Below are 23,993 nucleotides of genomic sequence, written 5' to 3' on the forward strand. Positions count from 1 at the left end.
TTTGTCGCAGATTTGTCATTTTATTGTATAATATCAGTTTGTACATTTTCAATAATATATATAATCCACTCTTATATGCTTCTTGGCCATATTTAAAATGTGTATATATATGCCATTATGTAGAATTGTGGCAACATGTTCAACAAATTGAGACGTTTATAGCACAGCAAGGTTACACCTGATGACGAGAGAAAAGGCATGCTCATAGTGAAACAATATACAATCCTGAACAGGTGACTATGGTCTTTTCAATTTGATTGAATAAATTCACTTTTCTATATTGTTGACGGAGTCCCCCCCCCCCTTTTGACTCATTCTTGCTGAAGCACTCAAACGTCAGCGACACCCAACAATCTATTCATATTGTGCAACAAGACAAGTCTGTCCTGTGGTTGAGGAGGAGGACGACGGGGTGCGTCTCCACTAATTGGAGCTTTAGAAAAAGAACGAAATAAGGAGAGTTTCATAATTTAAAGCCCGTTAGACCTCTGTATTCACATCAAACAAACGTAAAACACTGATTGTTGTAAACATCTAGCGCTGTTAAGCTTCCTTGTGATAAAATTCACACAGAACTGGCAACCCAGCTGCCAATCTAAAGTCTGCTAGTTATTATTGTAGAGTAAAAGGTTTTTTTTTATTATTAAGTTTTACATAAATGGAAAAGGAGTTTTCGACAAAAGGAGGCACACATTTATTACAACACCCTGCTTATTCATACAGATGGTAGTTTCACTACTGGACTGGACTGCTCACACCCATGGAAACAGAAATGATAGTAACACTATTACGATTAGATAACGACTTCCACTGCTGCAGCATATATTTGTGAGATACCCCATATGGCCTTGCGTCTTAAAGATAAGTGAGATAACGGATAATAAATCGGTAAAACATGTTCTCATCAAAACACTGATTGGACTGACCAAATACAAAGACAACGACATTACTACGGCTTACTGCCAGACAGACGGGAGAAGAGTATAATAATTAGCATATCCACTTGTAACCTGAGATATTCAGGAAACAGATTGTGACAATACCGCATTTGGGTGTTTCAGCTTGGTTTTCATGATGATTACGTCGGCGTAAAAATGTAACCAGCGCTCTCGATGACCTTGAGTTGTGACAAAGTCACTGACCTGTAAAGCCTCATCTCTGCCGTACAGCAGATACACAGAGGAGAGGACGCGAGGAATAAAGTTCCAGACCAAAATATTGAATATATCACTAATATCGACATTAAATAAGTTTCTACAACAAACCATCTGTACACATAAAGTCTGCATTACAGCCACGACACCAAACTCCCTTATGCAAACTTTTGCTTTGCACATTCTTCACTCAGCTTCCCAGATATACAGTATTTGTTTCATTCCAGTGCTGTCAAAACGTCCATAATCAACCATCGTACTTGCTGGTCCACTTCAGCAGTCCCACATTATACTTGGCCAACTTTTCTATCATACTGGCGTCAATGTTTCAACATAAAGAAAGCACTGTGCAAATGAGAGTTTCTTTGGATTAGTACATCACCTCCAAAACAGCCCTGTTATGTTAAATATTGTCTACCTAGCAAACCTATAAATCAATGAAACCAGCCAATCTAGTAACACTACCTGTCTGGCAGAGAGAGTAAACAAAAGAAAACGCTACAGTACTATTGTTAAAAGGACTGACTGCTGTAAAAGGGTGAGTTTGGTCCAGTGTTGGCAAATATTAGCATCATTAATGGCTCCTCTTGCTGAAGCTGCTGAATACTAACCGTCATCTTCTGTGAGGGTAGGCTCAGGGGTGCCGAGCATTCAAAAAAAGTTCGGAGGCGTAGTTCCGGAGGCAGCTAAGACTTGAGGAAGGAGCTGATGGAGCTGATGAAGTCTAAGGGTTTATCTGCGTGGATCCAGTGGCTCGCGTCTGGGATGTACTGGATGTCAGCGTTAGGGAACAGCCTCTGGATCTCTGGGTAATCGTCGGAGCTGGATCAGGAGGGAAGACATGGAGAAGGAGGAATTAGAATATCAGGTAAAACAGGGTGGTGTGTGAGGCAAAAGAGACGGGAGGAAAATGAACAGCTGACAGGAAAAAAGTGGATTACATCTGATGCTGTATGAATGTAAATGAAGAGTGACTAATCGTGTTATCAGGGGTGTTGAGATGGGTTTTTATAGGATCCTAGGAGATAGTTAAATTCGGTACTCGGATCTTTTAATTAAATAAAAGTACAAATACTACGATGTAGAAGTACTTCATTCATTTAAAATCTTACTTAAGTAAAAGTACAGATGTATTATAATGAAAATGTACAAAAAGTAAAAGTACTTGTTCTGCGAATTATATATTATTATATTCATATTTCATATTATATCAGTAGTTTAGTTCAGTGGTTCCCAACTCTGGGTCAGACTCCGCAAAATAAATCCGAGGGGTCGCGAGATGAATAATCGGGTAGAAAAGAACCGCTTTCAAAAAAAAAAATCGCTTTCAGTCCAAAATGGCGGAAGCATAGTTTTGCTGCTTAGGTTTACCAGATCCTAACAAACCAAATGTGGGACACAAAATATGTTTGTGTGGAGCAATGTGGGGCACGTTACCAAGGCTGAGAGGTAGTCTACAATTTGATGAGGTAAATAACAACCCTCAGTGCAATAACTGCAGGTTGTTTAGACTGATTTTGCTTTTGATAAATCTTGTTTATTCTTAGCCCTGTGTCCAGAGCAGATCATGAAAAACCCATTTAGGAACAAGCATTGCAAGTATTAACTCTATAACAGATAGTATTGTCAGTGTTCTACGCTTATGTATCTGTTCCTATAAAAAAAATAAACCATCAGTGGTGTTTTATACCTGATGTAAGCAGAACTGGCTCCACCCAAAAACAGTGTTGGTCCGTCATAGACAGTGTCAAATTGGGGGAAGCTCATGATGTCATCAAGGTGCGCCGAGATGGCCTCCAGGTTGACCCTCCAGGCATAGTGGCCGTTCTGCTCCACCAGGTTAGTCAGCAGGAACTGACGCACCGAGCGCTCCTGAGGGGGGAAAGGACAGTTTACGATTAGACTGATTTAAAAACGGATTGAATTTTAGGTTCAGAGTTTGACTTCAAAGCAGCTATAATCAATATTGTAAGTGAAGGGTGTTGCTTGAAGTGATGAGCCCACAGAGATGTACCGCCAGACTTTGCACTGGGTCTTTTATTTTGGTTTTACAGCCCACAATTTAACTATTTGGTTCACTCCCCCCCTCATATTGTCATTTTCGGCCTCAGCAGGCAGCTGTTTTCAGCAAAAAAGGTTCTAAAAACTGACTGTACGCTACCTGCTCAACACCAAACAGTAGACAGACACAGTTAGCAACTAGTTGGTGCACAAAATGTAGTATTTAACAACTAAAGAGGCAGATATTTCAGCCCGTTCTCATTCCCAGGGTGTCAAATATCGAGGCTTTGTCACGGCTGTTGGCCTTCGGTACCGCTGAGCAGGGTACCCTTTAGCACTAGTATGAGATGCACCGGTCTTTCCATTAACTACAATGTAAACCCATCTGTGGCAACCGTAAACGCACAGAGAAAGTGCGCTGGGAGTGACTGTGGTGATGTAGTTTAAAGAGTAAAAAAAACACACGTACAGGTACGAGGTGGACGGGTCCAACAAACAAGGCTTTCATCCAGGAGACCGCTGTTAGTGTCCCGTGTTTTAAGTTTCACTTTACAAATGTAGTAGTTTTAAGCCCAACAACGATGTTTCTTCCTAATCCTAACCAAGTGGTTTTGTTGCCTCTACCTAAAGTGGTGACAAGGTGCGTGACAAAGCGGCCGTATGTGATGAGTTGGGACGAGAAAATGTTGGATATTTCCCCTGAGAGTTGGTAGAGACCAAAAAAAAAGAGCTTAAAAGAGAGTGAATATTGGACTTACATTCACCAGGTGGCCAGAAACACGACACCAAATGAATTATAATATTATTCTGTATTTCTTGGATGTGTATATAGGCAACTGGTTGCTAACAAGTTCACCATATCAACTTTATTAAGTGATAATGTCAGTGTTGTTGACAACTTGCTTCTGCTGCACCCAAGTGACCAAATCAGTTATTGCAAGTTACAATATCAGATGCAGGAAACTACTTCACAAGAAAGAATGCACTCCCAGTAAACTAGCACAGAGTTTGTGAAAAGAGCAACTTGCATGCAGAGTTTACCATACACCTATTTCAAACAGCGAATAGTGTGAAATCAAAGAGGAGTCCTGACCTTGACCAAACTGCGCAGCTGATCCTCAGCCATCCGTCTGGCGGTGGAACGTGGGATGTCACTGGAGATCTTCACCTCCTGCATGGCCCGGATGTAAAAGTGGAAGTTGGTGCGTGTGGAGCTCTGAGCTGGACTGATGTCCACTACCACCAGCCTCTCCACTAAACCAGACTACAGACAGAGACGGACAGATTGGGGTAAACAAGTAGGAAAAGAGATGTCATTGGGGGTAGAACAATAACAAAATGAAAACAGGACAGCTAGGCATGGCATGACGACCAGACGAGGATTATTAAATTCAGAGAGGACAGTGAGAAAGGTGAGGTGACAGCCAGCGAGAGGACTGCAGCGTCACCATTATTCATGGCAACATCGCTCGGCTGCTAACCTGCGTCAGGGCGGTCGTCATGGCCGTTTTCCCTCCCATGCTGTGGCCGACGAGGACGCACTTTTCGATGCGCAGCTGGGCGAGGAGGTGTTTCAAGTCATCGGTCATCGCTTCATAGGTCAACTCTGGGCTGTGAGGGCTGTTGCCATGGTTACGGGCATCTACAGTCAGCACCTAACTGGACAAAGGACAGTTAGGACACTTGGAATGGAGGCAAAGAGCCAACAGAGCGGAAACAAAAAAACTTTTATGTCAGCTGTATCATTTCTTTCTGGCTCCATCTCAGGAAAGTGACAGCACAAACAAAGGCTGTTTTGTGCACATGAGGTGATGAGTTTCTTCAAGCAAGCCAAAGAGCAGATTATCTCTCAGTATTTATTACAACAGTACAGACAAGCTGTATTAAATGACTGGCAGCACACTGGTTGATTGTGCGTTCCCATCTCTGCTTTTGTAAGAGGGCGAGTGTGAGATCAAACACATAAAGGTGAATTGTTTTTGGTGTAACAACACAGACAGGTTCGATGTCTTCATCACTGCATTACCTTTCGGCCTGTGCGCTGCACCAAGGACTTCGCTATTGAGTGGAAGTTCGATTTGCTGCCAAAAAGGCCGTGGAGAAACACCAGGGGAGTGCCCTCTCCCTTCCCATCGAAGACATCATAGGTCAAGTTGACTGGGCTGGGGGAGAAAAAAACATCCATGTCCATTAGTTAGATGCTGGTTACGTCTGTGGTGAGAATTATGTCGCAAGGAACAGTAATAAATATAAGTTATAAAAATTGATAAAACTGTCAGTGAGAGGAAATGATTGAATTGCTTCAACTCACAGTGAAACATAATTTGCACAGCATCTTGCTTTCCTAAATTGACCCATTCAAACAGGATATCAGGGGATATTATTCAAAGAGAAGAAGGAAGTGGCAGCATTGTTCAATGATTTGTGACTTATTTGGCTGAAACTGCATCAGCTGAAAAGCTTCCACCTACAGCTACAACACTAGGTAACCATACATAACATGTACAGATGCATTGTTTTTTAAATAATGTTTTAGATAAAAACTAGGGCTGTCAAAGTTAGCGTGATAATAACAAATTAACGCAAATTTGTTTTAACGCCACTAATTTCTTTAATGCAATCGATCTTTCAGAGGTTGTAGCGAGCTCAGTTTTAGAACTAGAGTTAAGATACTGGCATCATATGAAACCTTAACATAAGGAATCATAGCAGATTAAATAACGCTCCAAATTTACGCTAAATTCTGGTGAGGAAAAACTGGCATGCCCACTTTATGATAATCACATGCAGTTTTGGGCAAGTCATAGTCAAGTCAGCACACTGACACACTGACAGCTGTTGTTGCCTGTTGGGCTGCAGTTTGCCATGTTATGATTTTGAGCATATGTTTTATGCAGTACCTGTGAGGGTTTCTGGACAATATTTGTCATTGTTTTGTGTTCTTAATCGATTTCCACTAATAAATATATACATACATTTGCATAAAGAAAGCATATTTGCCCACTCCCATGTTGGTAAGAGAATTAAATACTTGACAAATCTCCCTTTAGGCGCTGGGAAGGGTGGTGCGCTCGGCCCAACACATCACCGGGTGCGAGCTGCCAAGCCTGCAGGAGCTGTACACCCAGCGGTGCCTGAGGGGTCATTAAGGACAACACACACCCCCACAACAGCCTGTTCTCCCTCCTGCCCTCTGGTAGAAGATACAGGACCCCCAGGACTCTCACCAGCAGACTGAGGAACAGTTTTCCCCCCAGGCCATCAGACTTTTAAATAGATAATTCATACGACACATTCTCACACAAAAAGTACCTCAATCATATATCTTATACTGTGTATACTGTATATGTCCTTAATGTATATGTTCTTAATATGCCTTGTACAAAGTATTTCCTTTTATAATTGTAATATAACTTATTATTTTTAATGGAGCTTCCCAGCAAAAAGCATTTCACACGAGTGCACTTGTATAACCGGCGTGACAATAAACATCTTGAATCTTTAAGGTACATTTTGAACAGATGAAAAGTGTGCTATTAATCACGATTAATCATGCGATTAAATATTTTAATTGATTGACAGCCCTAATAAAAACAAATCTTAATTGGCATTTATTATTATATGAATGAGTAAATGGGAAAAAATCCCTGACATTAAATCTAAATTGTTGCTGATGTTATCCCCCTCCCCCCAGCCAGCCCTGCAATAAATCTCTTCATACTGGAGGTGTTTCTAATATTGTGTCTACCACTCCATAGAAATGGGGTGGACAAAATAGCACACACAATATATCAGACATTAAGTTGAAACAATTCCTCTCAATCATTCAACAAAAACCAATCAGTGTAACATCCATAAATATATGATTTATTAAAGGGAGTGTTGTATTGGACAGCATGTCAGCTAGGCTAACCTGACAACCTGGCAGCTGAGCATACATGTAGCATACTAAATATAACCACAATTATGGTTTTGTTTAGCTACATAACCAAATAAGACAACAGACAGAGAGTCAATTATCAAAAACCCTCTTTGATAATAGCTCAGCAGCCGGTTTAACCGTGTTGCTAACCGTCTGAATGTCATTTATGCAGCACCAGACAGAGGGCATCAGTTAGCCGGTTAGCTAACAGGAGAGCTAACAGAGGAGCTAACAGAGGAGCTAACAGAGGAGCTAGCAGGGGGAGCTAACAGGAGAGCTAACAGAGGAGCTAACAGAGGAGCTAGGTGGAAAAACTGGTGTGGTAAATCTACCTCAATATAAAACTAGTGAATTGTTTTGCATTCTTTAAATATGGGGTTCATGTTTATGAGGTCCTCTCAGGCCAACCATTTCTATTAAATTATACTGCCACTAACTCATCTTGATAGACACACAGTTTAACAGCTTGTTATCGTTCATATGATCGAAGAAGGTGTCTCAGTTTCTATGGTAGGAATGCACAAGTTTCATTCTTTTATCTATATGCAGGAGAGCTAAAAATAAATAAATAAATAAACAAATTACTCAATAAATACATTAATAAGCCATTAAATGTACCAAAAATTATATTAAAAATAATGTAGGTATTAATTAATTGATCAAATGTGACATAAATTGATATTTCTGTTTTGATTTGCTATTTACCTTTTATTGATTCCCCTATTTATCTACTCTATTTAATTTTCCCTTATATTTAATTATTTATTTTTATTTATATAAAATTATTTATTTATTTTTGCATTAATTTTAATTAATTTAAGATGTATTGTTACATGTATTTATTCATTATCAAATAAAATAATTTTTAATATAAATTTAATGGCACAAGTTTATTTAGAGTAATCTATTCTAGCAGAGGGAGCTAACAGGGGAGCTAACAGGGGAGCTAGCCGGTTAGCTTGGAGGAGATACCTGGATGAGCTAGCTGTCCGGACCGTGGGAGACACCGGAGACACCCCGCCACACACATCCTGCTGTACGGGGAATAAACGGCACGCCGGCCGGCCGTTCAGCAGTGCTCTCTGGCTCCGGATCAGGCGACACAAAGCACTCATGGCAGCATATGTTGCTCCGGTACCGGTCGGTCGACTAACAGCATGAGCCGGTTAAAAACGTTCCTCAATGACAGCGAGGGTTCGGAGAGTGGTGCATGCACGAGAGCACCCGGAGGTCGAGATAGAACGGAGCTGTCAACAGCTGATGCAGCGTCATGACGTAAGCACGCACATTGAGCGTGAAGATTCCCCTTTCCCCTGAGTTTAGTCTCTCAGGCTCCGTAATGAGCAGAAACATTAAATATACACATAGCTTTATTAAGCCACTAGTTAGCGCCACAGCAGCACAATGTGGGCTACACCTTCTCACCCCCAACAAAATGATTTCCCTGATGCACTAAATAGAGCTGCACTGTGAGAACAGCTGGCAGTAAATAACCATTGCATTGTACAGTACACATCTGTAGATCAAACTTGATATTTTTGTGATATGTGGATTTCTCCCTCACCAAGCTGCCTTCAACTGCCAGAGAGTTTACTAATGTGTATTGTATTTTAGTACTGTTTTGTATTGTCCTTACGTACGTGGCTCTTGTCATATACAGGAACATAAAAACAAACCATCAGTCTATGGGCATGGAGAATGGCCTCTCTTGCTGCTTCTCCCAGCATTCATTGCTATGGGAGACGTGTCTGCTGGGATAAAGCCTGCTGTGAGCTGTCGCCATAGTGATGGCATGAGACAGAGGCCGGAGGGAGCGCATGGTACAGACCCAACTGAGAGAAGAAAGGGGAAGTGGTGGATGAGTGTACACTTTTTTTTTTTTTTCTATTCAGCATTGTGTCACAACTCCAGTGTTAAATAATGCCAGCACGATGTTTCTGATGCTAATTGACCTTTTTCAACGATATTATTCAATCTCAAGTGATGCAATTGTCTGAAATGCTGCCCTTATTTCAAATAATTAATACATACACTATAAAACTACAATAAAAATACATGAAGGGGAGGAGGGAGGCCAACTGTTTTTTAAAAAATCATCCCCAATACAAAATAAATAATTGAGATTCAATAAACTTTTGTCAAATACAGAAAACAAGCAAGAATTAAAAGACTGTTTAAAGACTGAATATGAAACTAAATCATTGTCAAGATAGACATAGGCCGTTAGTGACAGTTTTTAAGTTGAGGTTGTTGAGATAGAGTCTCTATCAGGTACCTGTTGGACTTTGCTGTTCAGTCATCATCGTGTTTGTGTGAAATCCGCTACCTGTCAACTTCACGTGTTCCTGCTGGAAAGAGAAGTTGACATTCAAATGTGTAATCAATAACATCTGTGGACTCTGAAAGAACAATAGCCTTCATTCTCTGGTCATAATTACTTTTTCTTGTCCTGTCATGCGAATCTAGTTCTCACTTTGTTCCTGTCATAGTGTTCAACATCAGCTGCACACTGATAAACTTCACATTGAGATCCTCCAGTGCAGTGATAAAAGTGGTTCATCCCTTGTTTTATTTCATCTTCTTTCTTTATATTTAATTATTTGAATGTATGTTAAAGTTCATTAAAGGTACCCTGTGCAGTTTTTGACCACTAGCGCTATGGAGCAAGCAACGTTATACGTGTATTTAGCTAACTAGTTTGTTAGCACTGATATGCCAACATGTTCTCATCCCAACTCGTCACATGCTGAGGCTCGGCGTCATTAAACACATGCTTAACATTGTGAATTAAACAAAAACATTTGCTTAGGTTTAGGCAACAAAACCACTTAGTTAGGTTTACGAAAAAACAACATGGTTGGGCTTAATATTACTACGTTAGTACAGTGAAAATGTGACTTTACGTTGTGAATACGGGACACAAACAAACAGCTGATTGTAATGTGACACCAACAGCCGTCTTCTGGATGTGTTTGTTGGACCCGTCCAACTCCTCTCCCACCCGCCCTGTGTGTCTCTTTCGCTCTTTAAACTATGTCACCACAGCACTTTGTCTTAGTGTTTACTGTTGCCGTGGATGGGTTTACATTGCAGGCCATGGATCCTGGAAGTGCTGCTGTCGAGAACAGCTCATCACCCGCTGACTCCAGTGGAGTGAAGAAGAGTTTGGTTGTAATGTTAGTATATCCAGCATCCATTAGCAAAAGTTAACTGGCGACTGTGGCTCAGAGGTAGAGCAGGTCACCCACCAATCAGAAGGTCGGTGGTTCGATCCCTGGCTCCCTGTCGAAGTGAGCAAGAAGATACTACACCCTAAATTGCTCCCAAAGGCTGTGCCATCAGTGTGTGAATGAGTATTTAGATTAGATCCTGATGGGCAGGTTGGCACCTTGCATGGCAGCCTCTGCCATCTGTGTGTGAATGGGTGAATACTGACATGTAGTGTAAAATGCTTTGACTGGTCGGAAGATGGGAAAGGCGCTATAAATGCAAGTCCATTTACCAACTGCAGTCAATGAGCCGCGGCCTGTAAAGGCCCACTGCGGACAACATGCTTGACTCAGTCCGCAGAGGTCGTGTCTAGAAGGGAACCTGCGAGTTGGGGAAGGTTTAAAGTTAGGGATGGATCTCGCGTAGTTAAGGTTAGGATAGGTCGTCGGGCAGCGAGTCTCGCAAGAGTTTTTGCAAGTTTTTGCAGATCTCAGATCAGATTTCGCAATATGCGGGTTACCTTCTAGATACGACCACCCGCAGAGCCCTGAAGCCCCGCCCCAACTGCTGCACAGAGAGCTGTGTGCTTGTTTCTTCAATGTTTATTAATACTGAACATGACACGTGTCCAGATTGCACCGATTGGACGGTTCTCGAGATATGCTAAGGACACACAGACAGACTGATTCCTCGCTTTATGGTTCGATTTTCAAATAATTGTGAAATACCAGTTTCTCAGAACTGTTTCAGCACAACATGCATACAATGATTTGTGGCTTTGCTGTGTTTTAGTCTCCAGTGATTATACTGTGGATAGAGGAATTTGTATCTCTGTCTTCTCTATAATGTATTTCTGCCTGTGTGATTGTTTTGTGATGAGTCAAGAGAGAGAGGTTCTTTATCTGTGACTCTGAGGAACTGAAAACCTCATATTCACCAGTTGTCTCTGTGATAAGGAACAACTACATCACTCAAAGACAAGAATACTGCAAGGACAGTTAGGGTATTGTGTTATCAAACAGGTGAGTGTCACATTTTAGCACATTTTTCTGTTGAATTGGTCAAATTCCTCTCTCTGGTTCACCTTGATCATGGTCCTTTGAGATTACAGAGTTATGGTGAGATGTGTGTGAGTGACTGATTTGTAAAACCTGGTGGCAGAGAGCTGTTCAGTGAGTGTCAGGTGCGTTTCAAGGCTGATAAAGTACCTTTGGTTCTATTTTTTTACAGATAAGGCTGTAAAATGTTGTGAGTCTGGTTTATAACACTCATGTGACCCTCCGACATTTTCTGACTCTGCATTAACAAGGATAATATTGATATTGATTTGTCAGTTCAACGGCTGTTTTTCTCCCTACCCAACAGAGACGCAACAAAATAAAATTGATTATTCATAATATTTATTTATTTATTATTAATTGTTATTTAATTTAATTTAATTTGATTTAGAACTAATATGCAAAAACACATACATTTACAATACACTGGTACATTAGTAGTTCACCAAGGTGCTTGTCAGTTTGTCAATTGTTGGAAAAGGGCATTTGTTTTCTTCCTTTTCTGTCTCTCTCTCATCTTAACCGCTAATTTTCCCTTTTTTTCCAGCTGATTCAAGTCTTTGTCCATAATATGGCCAACAGGCATATTCTTTGACAATTGTATGGCAGCCTAACGTAGCCAACAGTATACCTGCCACACCTATAAGCATTATTATCTCTGGCTAAACTGAAGGATGAATTTAACTCGGTTGTAACGCTGGCTAAAGAAAGAAACCCAACTCCCAAAGCCCAACCCAACTTTCAGCTTTTTAAACTATTTGATTTGGACTGTTTGTTTTGGTAGCGTGTGCTTTGTGATGTGCCTCCTGTATTTTACTAGCACTCTAAAACAAAAGGGTTAAACCGTCTTTCCTGAGCAAAGAGGAAGAAAAGACCCTCCTCATCATCATTTTGAGTTTGACTTTTATTGAAATCTTCAACACATTTTTTAAACAATTTAAAAATGTGAAAAATGTATTCATACATACAAACACATCCTGCTGATGTGGAAACAAACATCCTATAACAGCTGTAGTCATGTTGCCTCAGGCTGACACACCACACACACGCACGCACGCGCACACGCACACACCATATTTGGCACTTTGTTTGACATACAGAGGGCCATGCTTATGATAGATATAAAATATACAAAAATAAGATTTAAAAAAAGAAACAATAGAAATCTATTTGAAACACAGACACAGTTGAGTATGTGATGTTAAAATAAATTACAAATACATTTCATGACAGAAATATATATAAACTCACACATATGGACACATATAAAGTCTTTGTGTGGCAACTGAAACAGTCTCTTCTATGACCTCAAACAGTGAAACTGTGAGGAAGAAGATAAAGTTGTTACCTGGGGCCGTATCATGGATCCATCTTTAGGTTCAGTCTCGGCAGAAACTCTGCTAAGCAAATATTACATGCAAAACACACACACGCACACACACGCACTGAACAATCACACAACCAAATCCATGTAAAATGAGAGCTGGCTTTTCCTTGTCATTGTCAGTGACACACAGTATTTTAACTGAAAGTTTCAGTGAAACACGACACCAGCAGGCCAATGGCTAATGATAGAGCGACACACACAAGAAGCAGATGTTTTCAGATTCACATAATGCCACAGAAGTTTGAGTATAAATACAACATGTCAGAGGGACACAGTTTGACCTTTCAAAAGAATAAAGTTATGTTTTACTGTAAAACAGGCTCCCATGTTCATATACTGAAAATGGGAGCCTCTTTAACAAGGCACACCTGCTGGATTATAGCAGAGCAAAGGTATTAAAAGTTATAAAAATGAACAGTTCAGCCAAACTGAACACACATGCACACATCTTCATCTCGGAGTCTTTTCATGGCGATTCGCCCTGTGGTTTCAGACGGCAAAATACACACACTGACACACAAAAACACTCATGTGCAACAAACATTTCATCCTACTTTCCAAATCTTCCGTTCAAACATAGTCTTTCCTGTCGTACCCGGCGCCCGCACTGGCGCTGCGTGGAGCGGAGTAGGCCATCCGGGGCGGCTTGTACTGCTTCTCTTTTGGCGGGCAGCTGCTGCACAGCATGGCGCCACCGATCAGGAGCAGGGCGGCCGCTCCCCAGCCGATGTAGAGCGATGCCCCGAGCTCCCTCCTCTGTGCGTTGTTCAGGAGGGGGTTGTAGAAATCCCGGATGATGACGCTTGCAGACCAGGAGACGGGGATGAGGACCAAAAGGCCGCCGAGGACAAAGAAGATTCCAGCGATGATCATCACTTTGGCCTTGGATGCCTCGTCTTCGATGCAGTTGGTGCACTTGGCGCCGACGATGGAGATCATGACCCCCAGCACCCCAAGTATGATGGCGATGATCATCATGGCTCTGGAGGCCTGCAGCTCTTGAGGCAAGGCCAGCAACGAATCGTAGATCTTGCACTGCATCTGGCCGGTGCTCTGGGTGACACAGTTCATCCACAAACCCTCCCAGATGGTCTGAGAAGTGATGATGTTGGCTCCGATGAACGCCGTCACCTTCCACATAGGCAGGGCGCACGTCACTATTGCAATGATGAAACCAATGACTCCAAGGGCGATGCCCACGATCTCCATGCCCATCGACATGCTGGTTCTTCGTCTGATGACTCTGAAATAGCGAGTCCACGGATTTGCCAACAAACCCTTTAAAAATCCTCCTTCTGTGTTGTTCAGGGGTCCTTGTGAACACCTGTGAGAGGGTGTGATGTAGCTGTGAGATGCTGCCACGGAAACAAGAGATCCTTTATACCTCAGGGGAGCAAGGAGGAGTCCCCCGGTGATGACGTCAACAGGAGGCTGTCTTCACACACAAAAAAAAACACCACCACCTGTGCACATATAGTGGAGGAGGGGAGCTGGAGGCAGGGCGAGTGAGGAGGGATGTGATGGCGGGAGGGTGTGTCTGGTTAGATGGGGTTGGTCCCCGGTAAGATGGTTGTCTCTTTAGGAAAAGGGAAGGAGAAGTTCTGTTTAAAATAGTCAAAAACCAACAGCTATAGTTCCTTAAACATACTGATACATGCAATAGTTAACCAACAGAGAAGTAGCGTTAAGCCTCTGGCTTTTTGTTCCAAGAAAAGTTAAAATAACATTTGTTTTTAAAAGCAAAATGAATCCAAACCTAACCTACAGGGGCTACGACGGCTATTGTAGGTTTGAATAACAGGCTCATCCAATAGATAGACACACAGTTTAACAGCTTGTTATCTTTCATATGATCGAAGAAGGTGTTTCAGTTTTTATGGTAGTAATGCAAAAGTTTCATTCTTTCATCTATATTCAGGAGAGCTAAAAATAAATAAATAAATAAACAAATTACTCAATAAATACATTAATAAGCCATTAAATGTACCAACAATTATATTAAAAATAATGTAGGCATTAATGAATTGATCAAATGTGACATAAATAGATATTTCTGTTTTGATTTGCTATTAACCTTTTATTGATTCCCCTATTTATCTATTCTATTTAATGTTCCCTTATATTCATTTATTTATTTTATTAACTTTTTTATTTATTTTTGCATTCATTTTTAATTAATTTAAGAGTTATTGTTACATGTATTTACTCATTATCAAATAACATATTTTTTTATATAAATTTAATGGCACAGAAGTTTATTTAGAGTAATTTATTCTAGCAGGGGGAGCTAACAGGAGGAGCTAACAGGGGAGCTAGTCGGGGTACCTGGATGAGCTGGCTGTCCGGACCGTGCGAGACACCGGAGACACCCCGCCACACACATCCTGCTGTACGGGGAATAAACGGCAGGACGGCCGGCAGCTCAGCAGTCCTCTCTGGCTCCGGAACAGGCGACACAAAGCACTCATGGCAGCATATATTGCTCCGGTACCGGTCGGTCGACTAACAGCATGAGCCGGTTAAAAACGCTACTCAAAGACAGCTAGGGTTCGGAGAGTGGTGCATGCAGGTCGAGGTCGAGATAGAACGGAGCTGTCAACAGCTAATGCAGCGTCATGACGTAAGCACGCAAATTGAGCTGAGTTTAGTCTCTCAGACATAAACATTTTCTTTTTTTATTGAAGATAATTAATTAACAAACATTAAGGCATTGTAATCTAAACTCAATACTTCTAACATACAAGGCACAATTGGATAGGAAAGATAACTTAAATTATAAAAAACAAAAATAAAAGAGGGTAGAAAATAAGATAAGATAAGATAAGATAAGATAAGATAAGATAAGATAAGATGAATCTTTATTAATCCCCGGAGGGAAATTCAGGTGTCAAAGTGCCAAAAACATCAGCAAACAGAGTGAAACACAGGAGAGGTAAAGGTATACAAAAATTATAAAAACAATAAATAGAGATATAAAAGATACAGAGTGAATGGGTGAACATAGTGTGTGCAGTCCGTCAATAATTGAATGTAGTATGTACAATAAATAAATGTAATATGTACATATGTGCAGTCTATAAAGTGGGATGTATAGTGTAAAGTAAGATGGTTGCAGAGAGTGCATGTTTAAAGGCAGATAGTGCATGTTTAAAGGCAGATAGTGCATGTTTAAAGATCTTAAAGTCCTAATAGTTCTCATATGATGGTCAGCCTTGGTTGTGGAGCCTGATGGCTACCAGCATGAAGGACTGACCCAGGCGCTTTGTGTTGTGCCGAGGTGGGATGAGTCTGTGGCTGAAGGTGCTCCTCATCTTGACTAGCTCATCATGGAGGGTGTGGGAGGGGTAATAATTAAAGGAACAAAAAAAGAAATGCATAAATAAATAATAATAATAAGACTGCACTCTTCCATAGTAGCTCTAAGGGTCATCATCATACATGTTCAGTTCTTCATAAGCTCTGAGGAGAGACTTTGCATGTTGTCCTTTCATTAGTCTTAAAGCACTGAGATGATTGTCCACAAGATCCCTTTTGAAAACGGAAAATAGGGGTTTCATTTTCCTCCATTTGGATGCATGGATGAAAGAATTTGCCAGCAGTATCAGATTGTTCAACATCAAGTCACTCTTAATGTCCTTCATGTTAATACCAAACACAATATTTTCTCTTGTGAGAGGAGCAAGTAGTTAGATTTTGGTTGACAGCCAGTCCTGCAAATCTTCCCAGAATGCCGCAGAATATATACAGTGGAAAAACAGATGATCAGTAGCATAAACATTATATAAGATAAGATAAGATAAGATATTCCTTTATTAGTCCCGCAGTGGGGAAATTTGCAGTGTACAGCAGCAAAGGGGATAGTGCAAAAAACAAGATGCATCAGCTAACAGTAAAAAAAAAAGAGCTAAACAAAGTGTAACAAAATATGAACCATTTAAATAGAAGGAAGAATAAAAATAGGAGCAGTATATACAGTATTGACAATAAACAGACTATTAACAAAATTGCACAAGTGGAAAATGATATTGCACAGTGAGAATGAATGAAATTCCACCTGAAAATATCAGGTTATTATTATATTTATTTTCTTTGACCCTTTTGAGCTGGCTTCAATAAGGGTATACATTTGCACCCATTATAATGAAATGTATGTCAAAGCTGGTGTATTCAATGGGGTAACAAAATACTTTATTTTATGGTAAATAATAGATTTCCTTAAGTGTTTGTATATTACATTTATACTCCCAGTTAAAGCAGCAGTAGGCAGAATGTTTTTTGGCATCATTGGGCAAAAATTCCATAATAACCTTTCAGCATATTGTAATTCAAGTGTTCTGAGAGAAAACTAGAACTCCTCATGGCTCTGTTTTCAGGCTTTAAAAAATCCCTTGACGGAGGACTTTGGTCAATCACAGGTCATTTCAGAGAGAGAATGTTGCTCTTTAGCATTCATTCAACGGAAGCAGCTGTCAATCACTCGCAAACTCCGATCAAACGGGTTTGTGACCCGGCAGCCTTGTTGAGATAAGTTGAGGAATTACCAAGCACCGCCCACCAGCCGGAACAAACTTTCTAATTTTAACAGCCAAACAGTACACTACAAGATGTTTCTGAAAACATTTGAGGTGAGAAATAGGCATTACAGAGAAAGAATATTGATTAATATTTGATCAGCGCTGCCTAGTTTGACCGTTTGATCAGAGTTCGCGAGTGATTGACAGCTGCTCAGAGACGGCAGCCTCCAGCTCGGCTCTGATTGGTTGTTTTCCTCCGGTCGGTGAAATTTTGCAGATGCCATTAGGAGCACCGGAGGACACAGAGACAAATGTTTTTTTCTTCAGATTACCTGTCTCATGCACCACTGTCAGGATATAAAGACCGTTTTTATAAATATAACTTTTTTTAATCATATTTGCTCCAATTCTATCTAGTTCAGCTTTAACTATTTGTATATTATCTTTAAACTCCCAGTTAACTGGTGAGACAATGAGCTGAATGTATGTTTAAAATATCTTTAAGTGTTGAAGACTTTTCTTTGCTTGATTAGTTTATGTCGATTTGAAACAAAACCTAGACTGTTCACGTCATAGACTACACAGTCTGTGTATACAGGATTGTACGGATTGAAATCTTTTTTTCACATAAATGTATAGTTGAACATGATTGTAGTCTTATATGCACTTTGCATTTTGACAATAAAGGAGGAGGAAAAAGCAGCACCCAGCAATAAAATATACACATAGCTTTATTAAGCCACTAGGTGGCGCCACAGCAGCACAATGTGGGCTACACCTTCTCACCCCCAACACAATGATTTCCCTGATGCACTAAATAGAGCTGCACTGTGAGAACAGCTGGCAGTAAATGACCATTGCATTGTGAAGTACACATCTGTAGATCAAACTTGATATTTTTGTGATATGTGGATTTCTCCCTCACCAAGCTGCCTTCAACTGCCAGAGAGTTTACTAATGTGTATTGTATTTTAGTACTGTTTTGTATTGTCCTTACGTACGTGGCTCTTGTCATATACAGGAACATAAAAACAAATCATCAGTCTATGGGCCTGGAGAATTGCCTCTCTTGCTGCGTCTCCCAGCATTCATTGCTATGGGAGACGTGTCTGCTGGGATAAAGCCTGCTGTGAGCTGTCGCCATAGTGATGGCATGAGACAGAGGCCGGGGGGAGCGCATGGTACAGACCCAACTGAGAGAAGAAAGGGGAAGTGGTGGATGAGTGTGCACTTTTTTTTTTCTGTTCAGCATTGTGTGACAACTCCAGTGTTAAATAATGCCAGCACGATGTTTCTGATGCTAATTGACCTTTTTCAACGATATTATTCAATCTCAAGTGATGCAATTGTCTGAAATGCTGCCCTTATTTCAAATAATTAATACATACACTATAAAACTACAATAAAAAATACATGCAGGGGAGGAGGGAGGCCAACTGGTTTTTAAAAAATCATCCCCAATACAAAATAAATTGAGATTTAATAAACTTTTGTCAAAAACAGAAGACAAGCAAGAATTAAAAGACTGTTTAAAGACTGAATATGAAACTAAATCATTGTCAAGATAGATATAGGTCGTCAGTGACAGTTTTTAAGTTGAGGTTGTTCTTCCATTTTACTTGAAAATGGTCAGATTTTGCTGACCTTCAGCTCTGCCCAGTAAATTAAATGTTAACGTCTGCACACTACTCCATGCCACAATTTTTTTATTGACAGCGTTTCGATCCTGCTTGGATCTTCGTCAGGTCAAACTGTTTGAAAAAGTGGAAACCACTCCCATATTAATACATAAAGCACATCAATAGGCAAACAAGCTCTATGATGGCAGGTGTCGTTCATCCAAAACACCAGTGTGATAAAAACATCCACAAACGGTTAACAATTTGATAAAGGACATAAAAACAGTAATACAAAAGCCATACTTCTAAATATCATACTTCTAAATAGCAAACATGTTAATTTATGTCATATTCATAATCTCAGAAAGTCCATCACCTACATTCAAATATATTACATTACATTGAGGTAGAGGAAAAATTAAAGAAGAAATATTTAATAATTGTACAATAAATTGGGTTTAAAACACATTTCAAAATAAGTTATCTATATCAAATCCCAATATGAAACAAAGACACACCTGTTGTATAACATTTTTTTCATTTTTACAAATATGTGTCAGAATATATACATATAACTCTATATACTGTATATAGGAAGAGCCATCATAGTACAACATAGTTACTTGTTTTAGAGAAAATGTTTGATCTCATACTCTTGATTCAGACCTCTAGGTGTGAGAGTCTGGAGAGTGAAAATATAGTAGTTTCTCTTTGGAGTAAGAGGGTATTTAAATCGTCTCCTCTTCAAGATTCAAGAGTTTTATTTGCCATTTTGCCCCTATAAGTACATTGGAAGTCTGAGCAGTTTACACCGAGTCAGCTTTAAGAAAAGAAAAAAGGTAGAAAAGGCACAAGGTAATTACAGTACAAAATAAGTAGCACATTCAACTCAACACAATAAATAAATAAATTATTAAAATATAAAACGCCCTCAGTGTAGTCAATAAATAAACTAAACTACCCTCTGCATAGGAACGATATCCCCACAATACAAATATACAGTATATATGCTCCATGACCATGTTAAAAGAACTTATAACTCTCAAAAATATAAAAAAAAAAAAAAATTAATATAGCATTACAGAGCATTCAGTCATTCAGTTCAGGTGTACTGTGTGTCAATAATGGTATGGAGGTGAGGTGTGGGGTATTTGTGTCCCTCTTTAACGTCCTTTGCCACCAGTCTTATTGTAGCTGGGAAGAAGCTGTTGTGAAACCGTGGAGGTCTAACATGCTCAATGTATCTGAGAGAGATTTCACCTCTGCCCTCCATCCCTCAGTACTGTGGTTTTACCTCTTTACTGTGCAATGAAGCTGAGCATCCAGACAGTTAACGTCAGCTCTTCTTCATGCTACACAGAACACAGCAAAGAAAGTCTTTGTTCTCAACTTGCTCTTTTCAAAGCGCCTGCACACACACATCACATGCAAGTCAGTTTGTTTTTTAAACATCTGTACTAATGAGACTGATCCCATTCTATGAAGAAAGTAAATTGAAAGTAGATAGATAGATAGATACTTTATTGTCATTGTCATTGAAAACAACGAAAAACAGTTTAGCAGCTCTTTGCAGTGAAAAACAAACATTAAAACATTCAGTCACAAGTAGAACAATAAACAATAAATAAGTGGATCATCATCATAAAGTGCAAATTATGGTTCAGCAGCTAGTGTCCTCAGCCTTTGGGAGGGGGGGGTTCTACACACTTGACAGCCTGTGGGTAAAAGCTGTTTCGTAGTCTGTTAGTGTGTGTTTTAATTGTCCTGTATCTCCTTCCGGAGGGAAGGGGAGCAAACAGTCCATGTCCAGGGTGGGTGGGGTCTTTGGAGATACAGCTGGCTTTCTTACAGAGCCGACCAGTGTATAGGTCACTGAGGGGGGGTAATGTGGTCCCAATCACTTTTTCCGCCATCCTCACCACCCGCTGCAGGTCCCTCCTGTTCTCCACTGTGCAGCTAGCAAACCACACAGTGCAGCAGTAGGTCAGGAGGCTCTCAATGGTTGCCCTATAGAAGTTGATTAGCAGGTGTTGAGGAAGGTGAGCCTGTTTCAGCTTCCGGAGGAAGTAGAGTCTCTGCTGGGCCTTCCCCACCTGATGAGAGATGTTTTTGGACCAGGTGAGGTCTGACGAAATGTGGACTCCGAGGTACGTGAAGCAGTCCACCCTCTCCACCTCCTCTCCACGTACGCAGAGGGCAGAGTGCTCCACCCGTCTTGCTCTCCTGAAGTCTATTATCATTTCTTTTGTTTTTGTTGTGTTTAAATCCAGGTTGTTATGGGAACACCATTGTGTCAGATGTTGGATCTCCTCCCTGTAGGCTGTCTCGTTGTTGTTGGTTATCAGTCCTACTACAGCAGTGTCGTCTGCAAATTTGACCATGGTGTTGGTGGGGTGAATAGTTGAGCAGTCATATGTGAAGAGGGAGTAGAGAAAAGGACTGAGGACGCACCCCTGTGGTGTTCCAGTGCTCAGGTTCAGAGTGGCCGAGGTGTGGTCCCCCATCGTGACACACTGGGGTCTGTTCCTGAGGAAGTCCAGCACCCATGTGCTCAGTGAACTGCCTAAGCCCAAGTTGCTCAATTTTTGAACCAGTTTGTGTGGAATTATTGTGTTGAAAGCAGAACTGAAATCAACAAACAGCATCCTTACATATGTGTTGTTGTGATCCAGGTGTGTAAGGGCTGCGTGAAGAGCTGTTGTGATTGCATCATCCGTCGATCTGTTTGTCCGATAAGCGAACTGGTGTTGGTCAAGATCGGCAGGGATGACAGTTTTAATGTGGGACAGAACTAGTCTCTCGAAACATTTTGTGATAATGGGGGTTAGAGCAACTGGCCGGTAGTCATTCAGGCAGTTCACTTTGGTTTTCTTGGGTACAGGGACGATGGTGGTTTCCTTAAGGCATGTGGGAACAACAGACTGTTCAAGTGAGAGGTTGAAGAGGGTTGTAAATACCCCTGTTAGCTGGTCTGCACAGGCCTTAATGATTCGTCCGGAGACCCCATCCGGTCCTGACGCTTTCCTGATGTTGACTCGGCGCAGGACGGATTTGACCTGGTGGTGTTGGAGCTTTATCGGTTGGTCCTTCTCAGTTAGTGCAGGCTGGATGTTGGTTTCCTTGTTTTCCCGGTCGAACCGAGCGAAGAAGTGATTCAGGGTATCAGGAAGAGTGTTGTCTGTGGGACTTGAGGCTGTATAGTTGTTTTTGTAGCCCGTGATGGTTTTTATCCCCTGCCACATGCTCTTGGAGTCATTGTTCTTAAAGTGCTCCTCTATGCGCTCTTTATATCTGCGTTTGGCCTCCCTGATCCCCCTCCTCAGTCTCTTTTGCGCCTCTTTGTATTCCTGCGAGGTCCCAGATTTAAAGGCAGAGTCCCGTGCTCTGAGCAGGGTCCGCACCTCGCCGTTGAGCCACGGTTTCTGATTCGGAAAGACTTTGATGGTTTTTGTCCCAACCACACCTTCAGCACAAAAGTTTATGTAGGAGAGGACAGCCGTTGTGTGTCCCTCCAGATCTGTCTCCTCAGCAAATATATCCCAGTCTGTGGTATCAAAACAGTCCTGTAGAGCTGAGGTGGCTTCCTCAGTCCACACCTGAACTGTTTTAATGGATGGTTTCTGTCTACAGATCAGGGGTCTGTATGCTGGAGTCAGAGACAGGGACAGATGGTCTGATAGTCCAAGATGTGGGAGTGGAGTGGCTCTGTAGGCATCTGGAATGCTGGTGTAGACCTGGTCCAGTGTGTTTTTCTCTCTTGTAGGGAAGTTTACATTTTTGAAAAACTTCGGCATGACAGATTTTAAGTTGGCATGGTTAAAGTCTCCTGCTGCAATAACAAGGCTGTCTGGTTGTGCTGACATGTAGTTGTTAATGGCACTCTGTAGCTGCTCCAAGGCTAGCTTAGCGTTAGCATTTGGTGGTATATAGACAGCTGTTATCATGACAGATGTAAACTCCCTGGGCAAGTAAAAAGGTCTACAGCTCAGCATCAGGTATTCTATCTCCGGGGAACAGTGTGTCTCAGTAACCCTGGCGTCAGTACACCAGCTGCTGCTGACGTATTAGCCCAGTTTGACTACCAAACTTAATATGGAGGATTCAAGTTTTTGGCGAACTTGTTGTTGCTCATCCTACATGGTATATTTTGAATTGAGATGTCGACAGAACACTTTGACTGTTATTCTCATTGAGAGTGATTAATTAAAGCAATGATGCTCATAAAGTTGACTTGCTTAAATTGTCCCACATACTGCATGCAACATATGCTTATCCATTCATCCATCCATTATCTGTAACCGCTTATCCAATTCAAGGTCGGGCCATTCAACCATTCACACTCACATTCACACCCACATCTGTGTTGATTTACAATACAAGGGATCTTAACTTCTGCTTCGCTGATACTTCTGCTTTCAATGGTGACATTTTCAGTGTCTGTGTCACCTTTACAAACCTTTGCCCACCTTATATGTTTTCATCTAGAATTATCTAATAAATATTCAGGGGGTTTAAAAACAGGGCCCAATATTAATTAATGGAGAAAAAGTTTAGATAAAGGCCAGACTCTACTATGATTTTGTCCCCTGTTTCATGAAATTGCAAATGAATCCACATTTATAAGTCAAAGGCACTTTTTATTGGTATATTGTGCCATTTTTGTAGTCATATTAATATCCTGATATTATAACAGTCAGGCGGTATTTATTGTTTATCTGCCTTAAATGGTGATGCCAAAATATTTCCGTCCAAGTAGTTGCTATTTTAGTGTTTCACAACAGCTCCAATCTATCTATCTATCTGATAAGAGAGGAAAGGATTGTCCTCCTGTCTTTTCAGGGAAAACAAAAAAACAAATCAGTGCACAACAAACCACATTTCTTTTGGCTGTGGTCCAGGAATATATCTGATATTCATTTAGTTCCCTGGAGGTGGAAACTTTAGTTTAGAAATGTTTTCATGGAATTACTGAAGTTTGAGCCCACATGCTCCTTCTGAATAATCAGAGTGACCTGTATCCTCATGTTGAAACCAAAGATTTAGAGCAAATTAATGTTACAAACGCATACACAAAATACAGACTGTAATAAGTATTTTCTATCACTAAAATAACACAAGATGTAATATA

General features: G+C 40.8%; 2 protein-coding genes across 3 annotated transcripts in view; both read right to left on the reverse strand.

Moving 5' to 3' along the window:
* On the reverse strand, positions 1-15,261 carry abhd11 (abhydrolase domain containing 11). 2 transcript variants are annotated; one of them, XM_074610128.1, is made up of 6 exons: positions 15,058-15,261; positions 5,182-5,317; positions 4,637-4,810; positions 4,249-4,419; positions 2,845-3,026; positions 1-1,976 (listed from the first exon to the last, which is right to left on the reverse strand). In XM_074610128.1, exons 1-6 carry the CDS (start codon positions 15,198-15,200, stop codon positions 1,841-1,843), a joined length of 942 nt encoding a protein of 313 aa, XP_074466229.1. In that variant the 5' UTR covers positions 15,201-15,261; the 3' UTR covers positions 1-1,840. The 2 variants fall into 2 exon arrangements, with proteins under 2 accessions (XP_074466229.1, XP_074466228.1); XM_074610127.1 differs by lacking the exon at positions 15,058-15,261 and adding an exon at positions 8,050-8,345.
* Positions 12,235-23,993, reverse strand: part of LOC141752304 (claudin-4-like) — a 16,781-nt gene continuing 5,022 nt past the window's right edge. The window contains exon 2 of the mRNA XM_074610131.1: positions 12,235-13,954. Coding sequence (XP_074466232.1) covers positions 13,303-13,954 — 652 coding nt within the window. The 3' untranslated portion in view covers positions 12,235-13,302. The remainder of the gene's footprint in view (positions 13,955-23,993) is intronic.

Source organism: Sebastes fasciatus, chromosome 16 (genome assembly GCF_043250625.1).
Source record: "Sebastes fasciatus isolate fSebFas1 chromosome 16, fSebFas1.pri, whole genome shotgun sequence".
NCBI classification, from domain to species: domain Eukaryota; kingdom Metazoa; phylum Chordata; class Actinopteri; order Perciformes; family Sebastidae; genus Sebastes; species Sebastes fasciatus.

Bases quoted from the DNA above. Each gene is read 5' to 3' on its own strand.
- abhd11 (XM_074610128.1), bottom strand. From the start codon at position 15,200: ATGAGTGCTTTGTGTCGCCTGTTCCGGAGCCAGAGAGGACTGCTGAGC. The intron at 5,318-15,057 runs GTACCCCGACTA...TTTCTCCCCCAG, and splicing joins CGGACAGCCAGCTCATCCAG to CCCAGTCAACTTGACCTATG. The intron at 4,420-4,636 runs GTTAGCAGCCGA...CTCTGTCTGTAG, and splicing joins TGACGACCGCCCTGACGCAG to TCTGGTTTAGTGGAGAGGCT.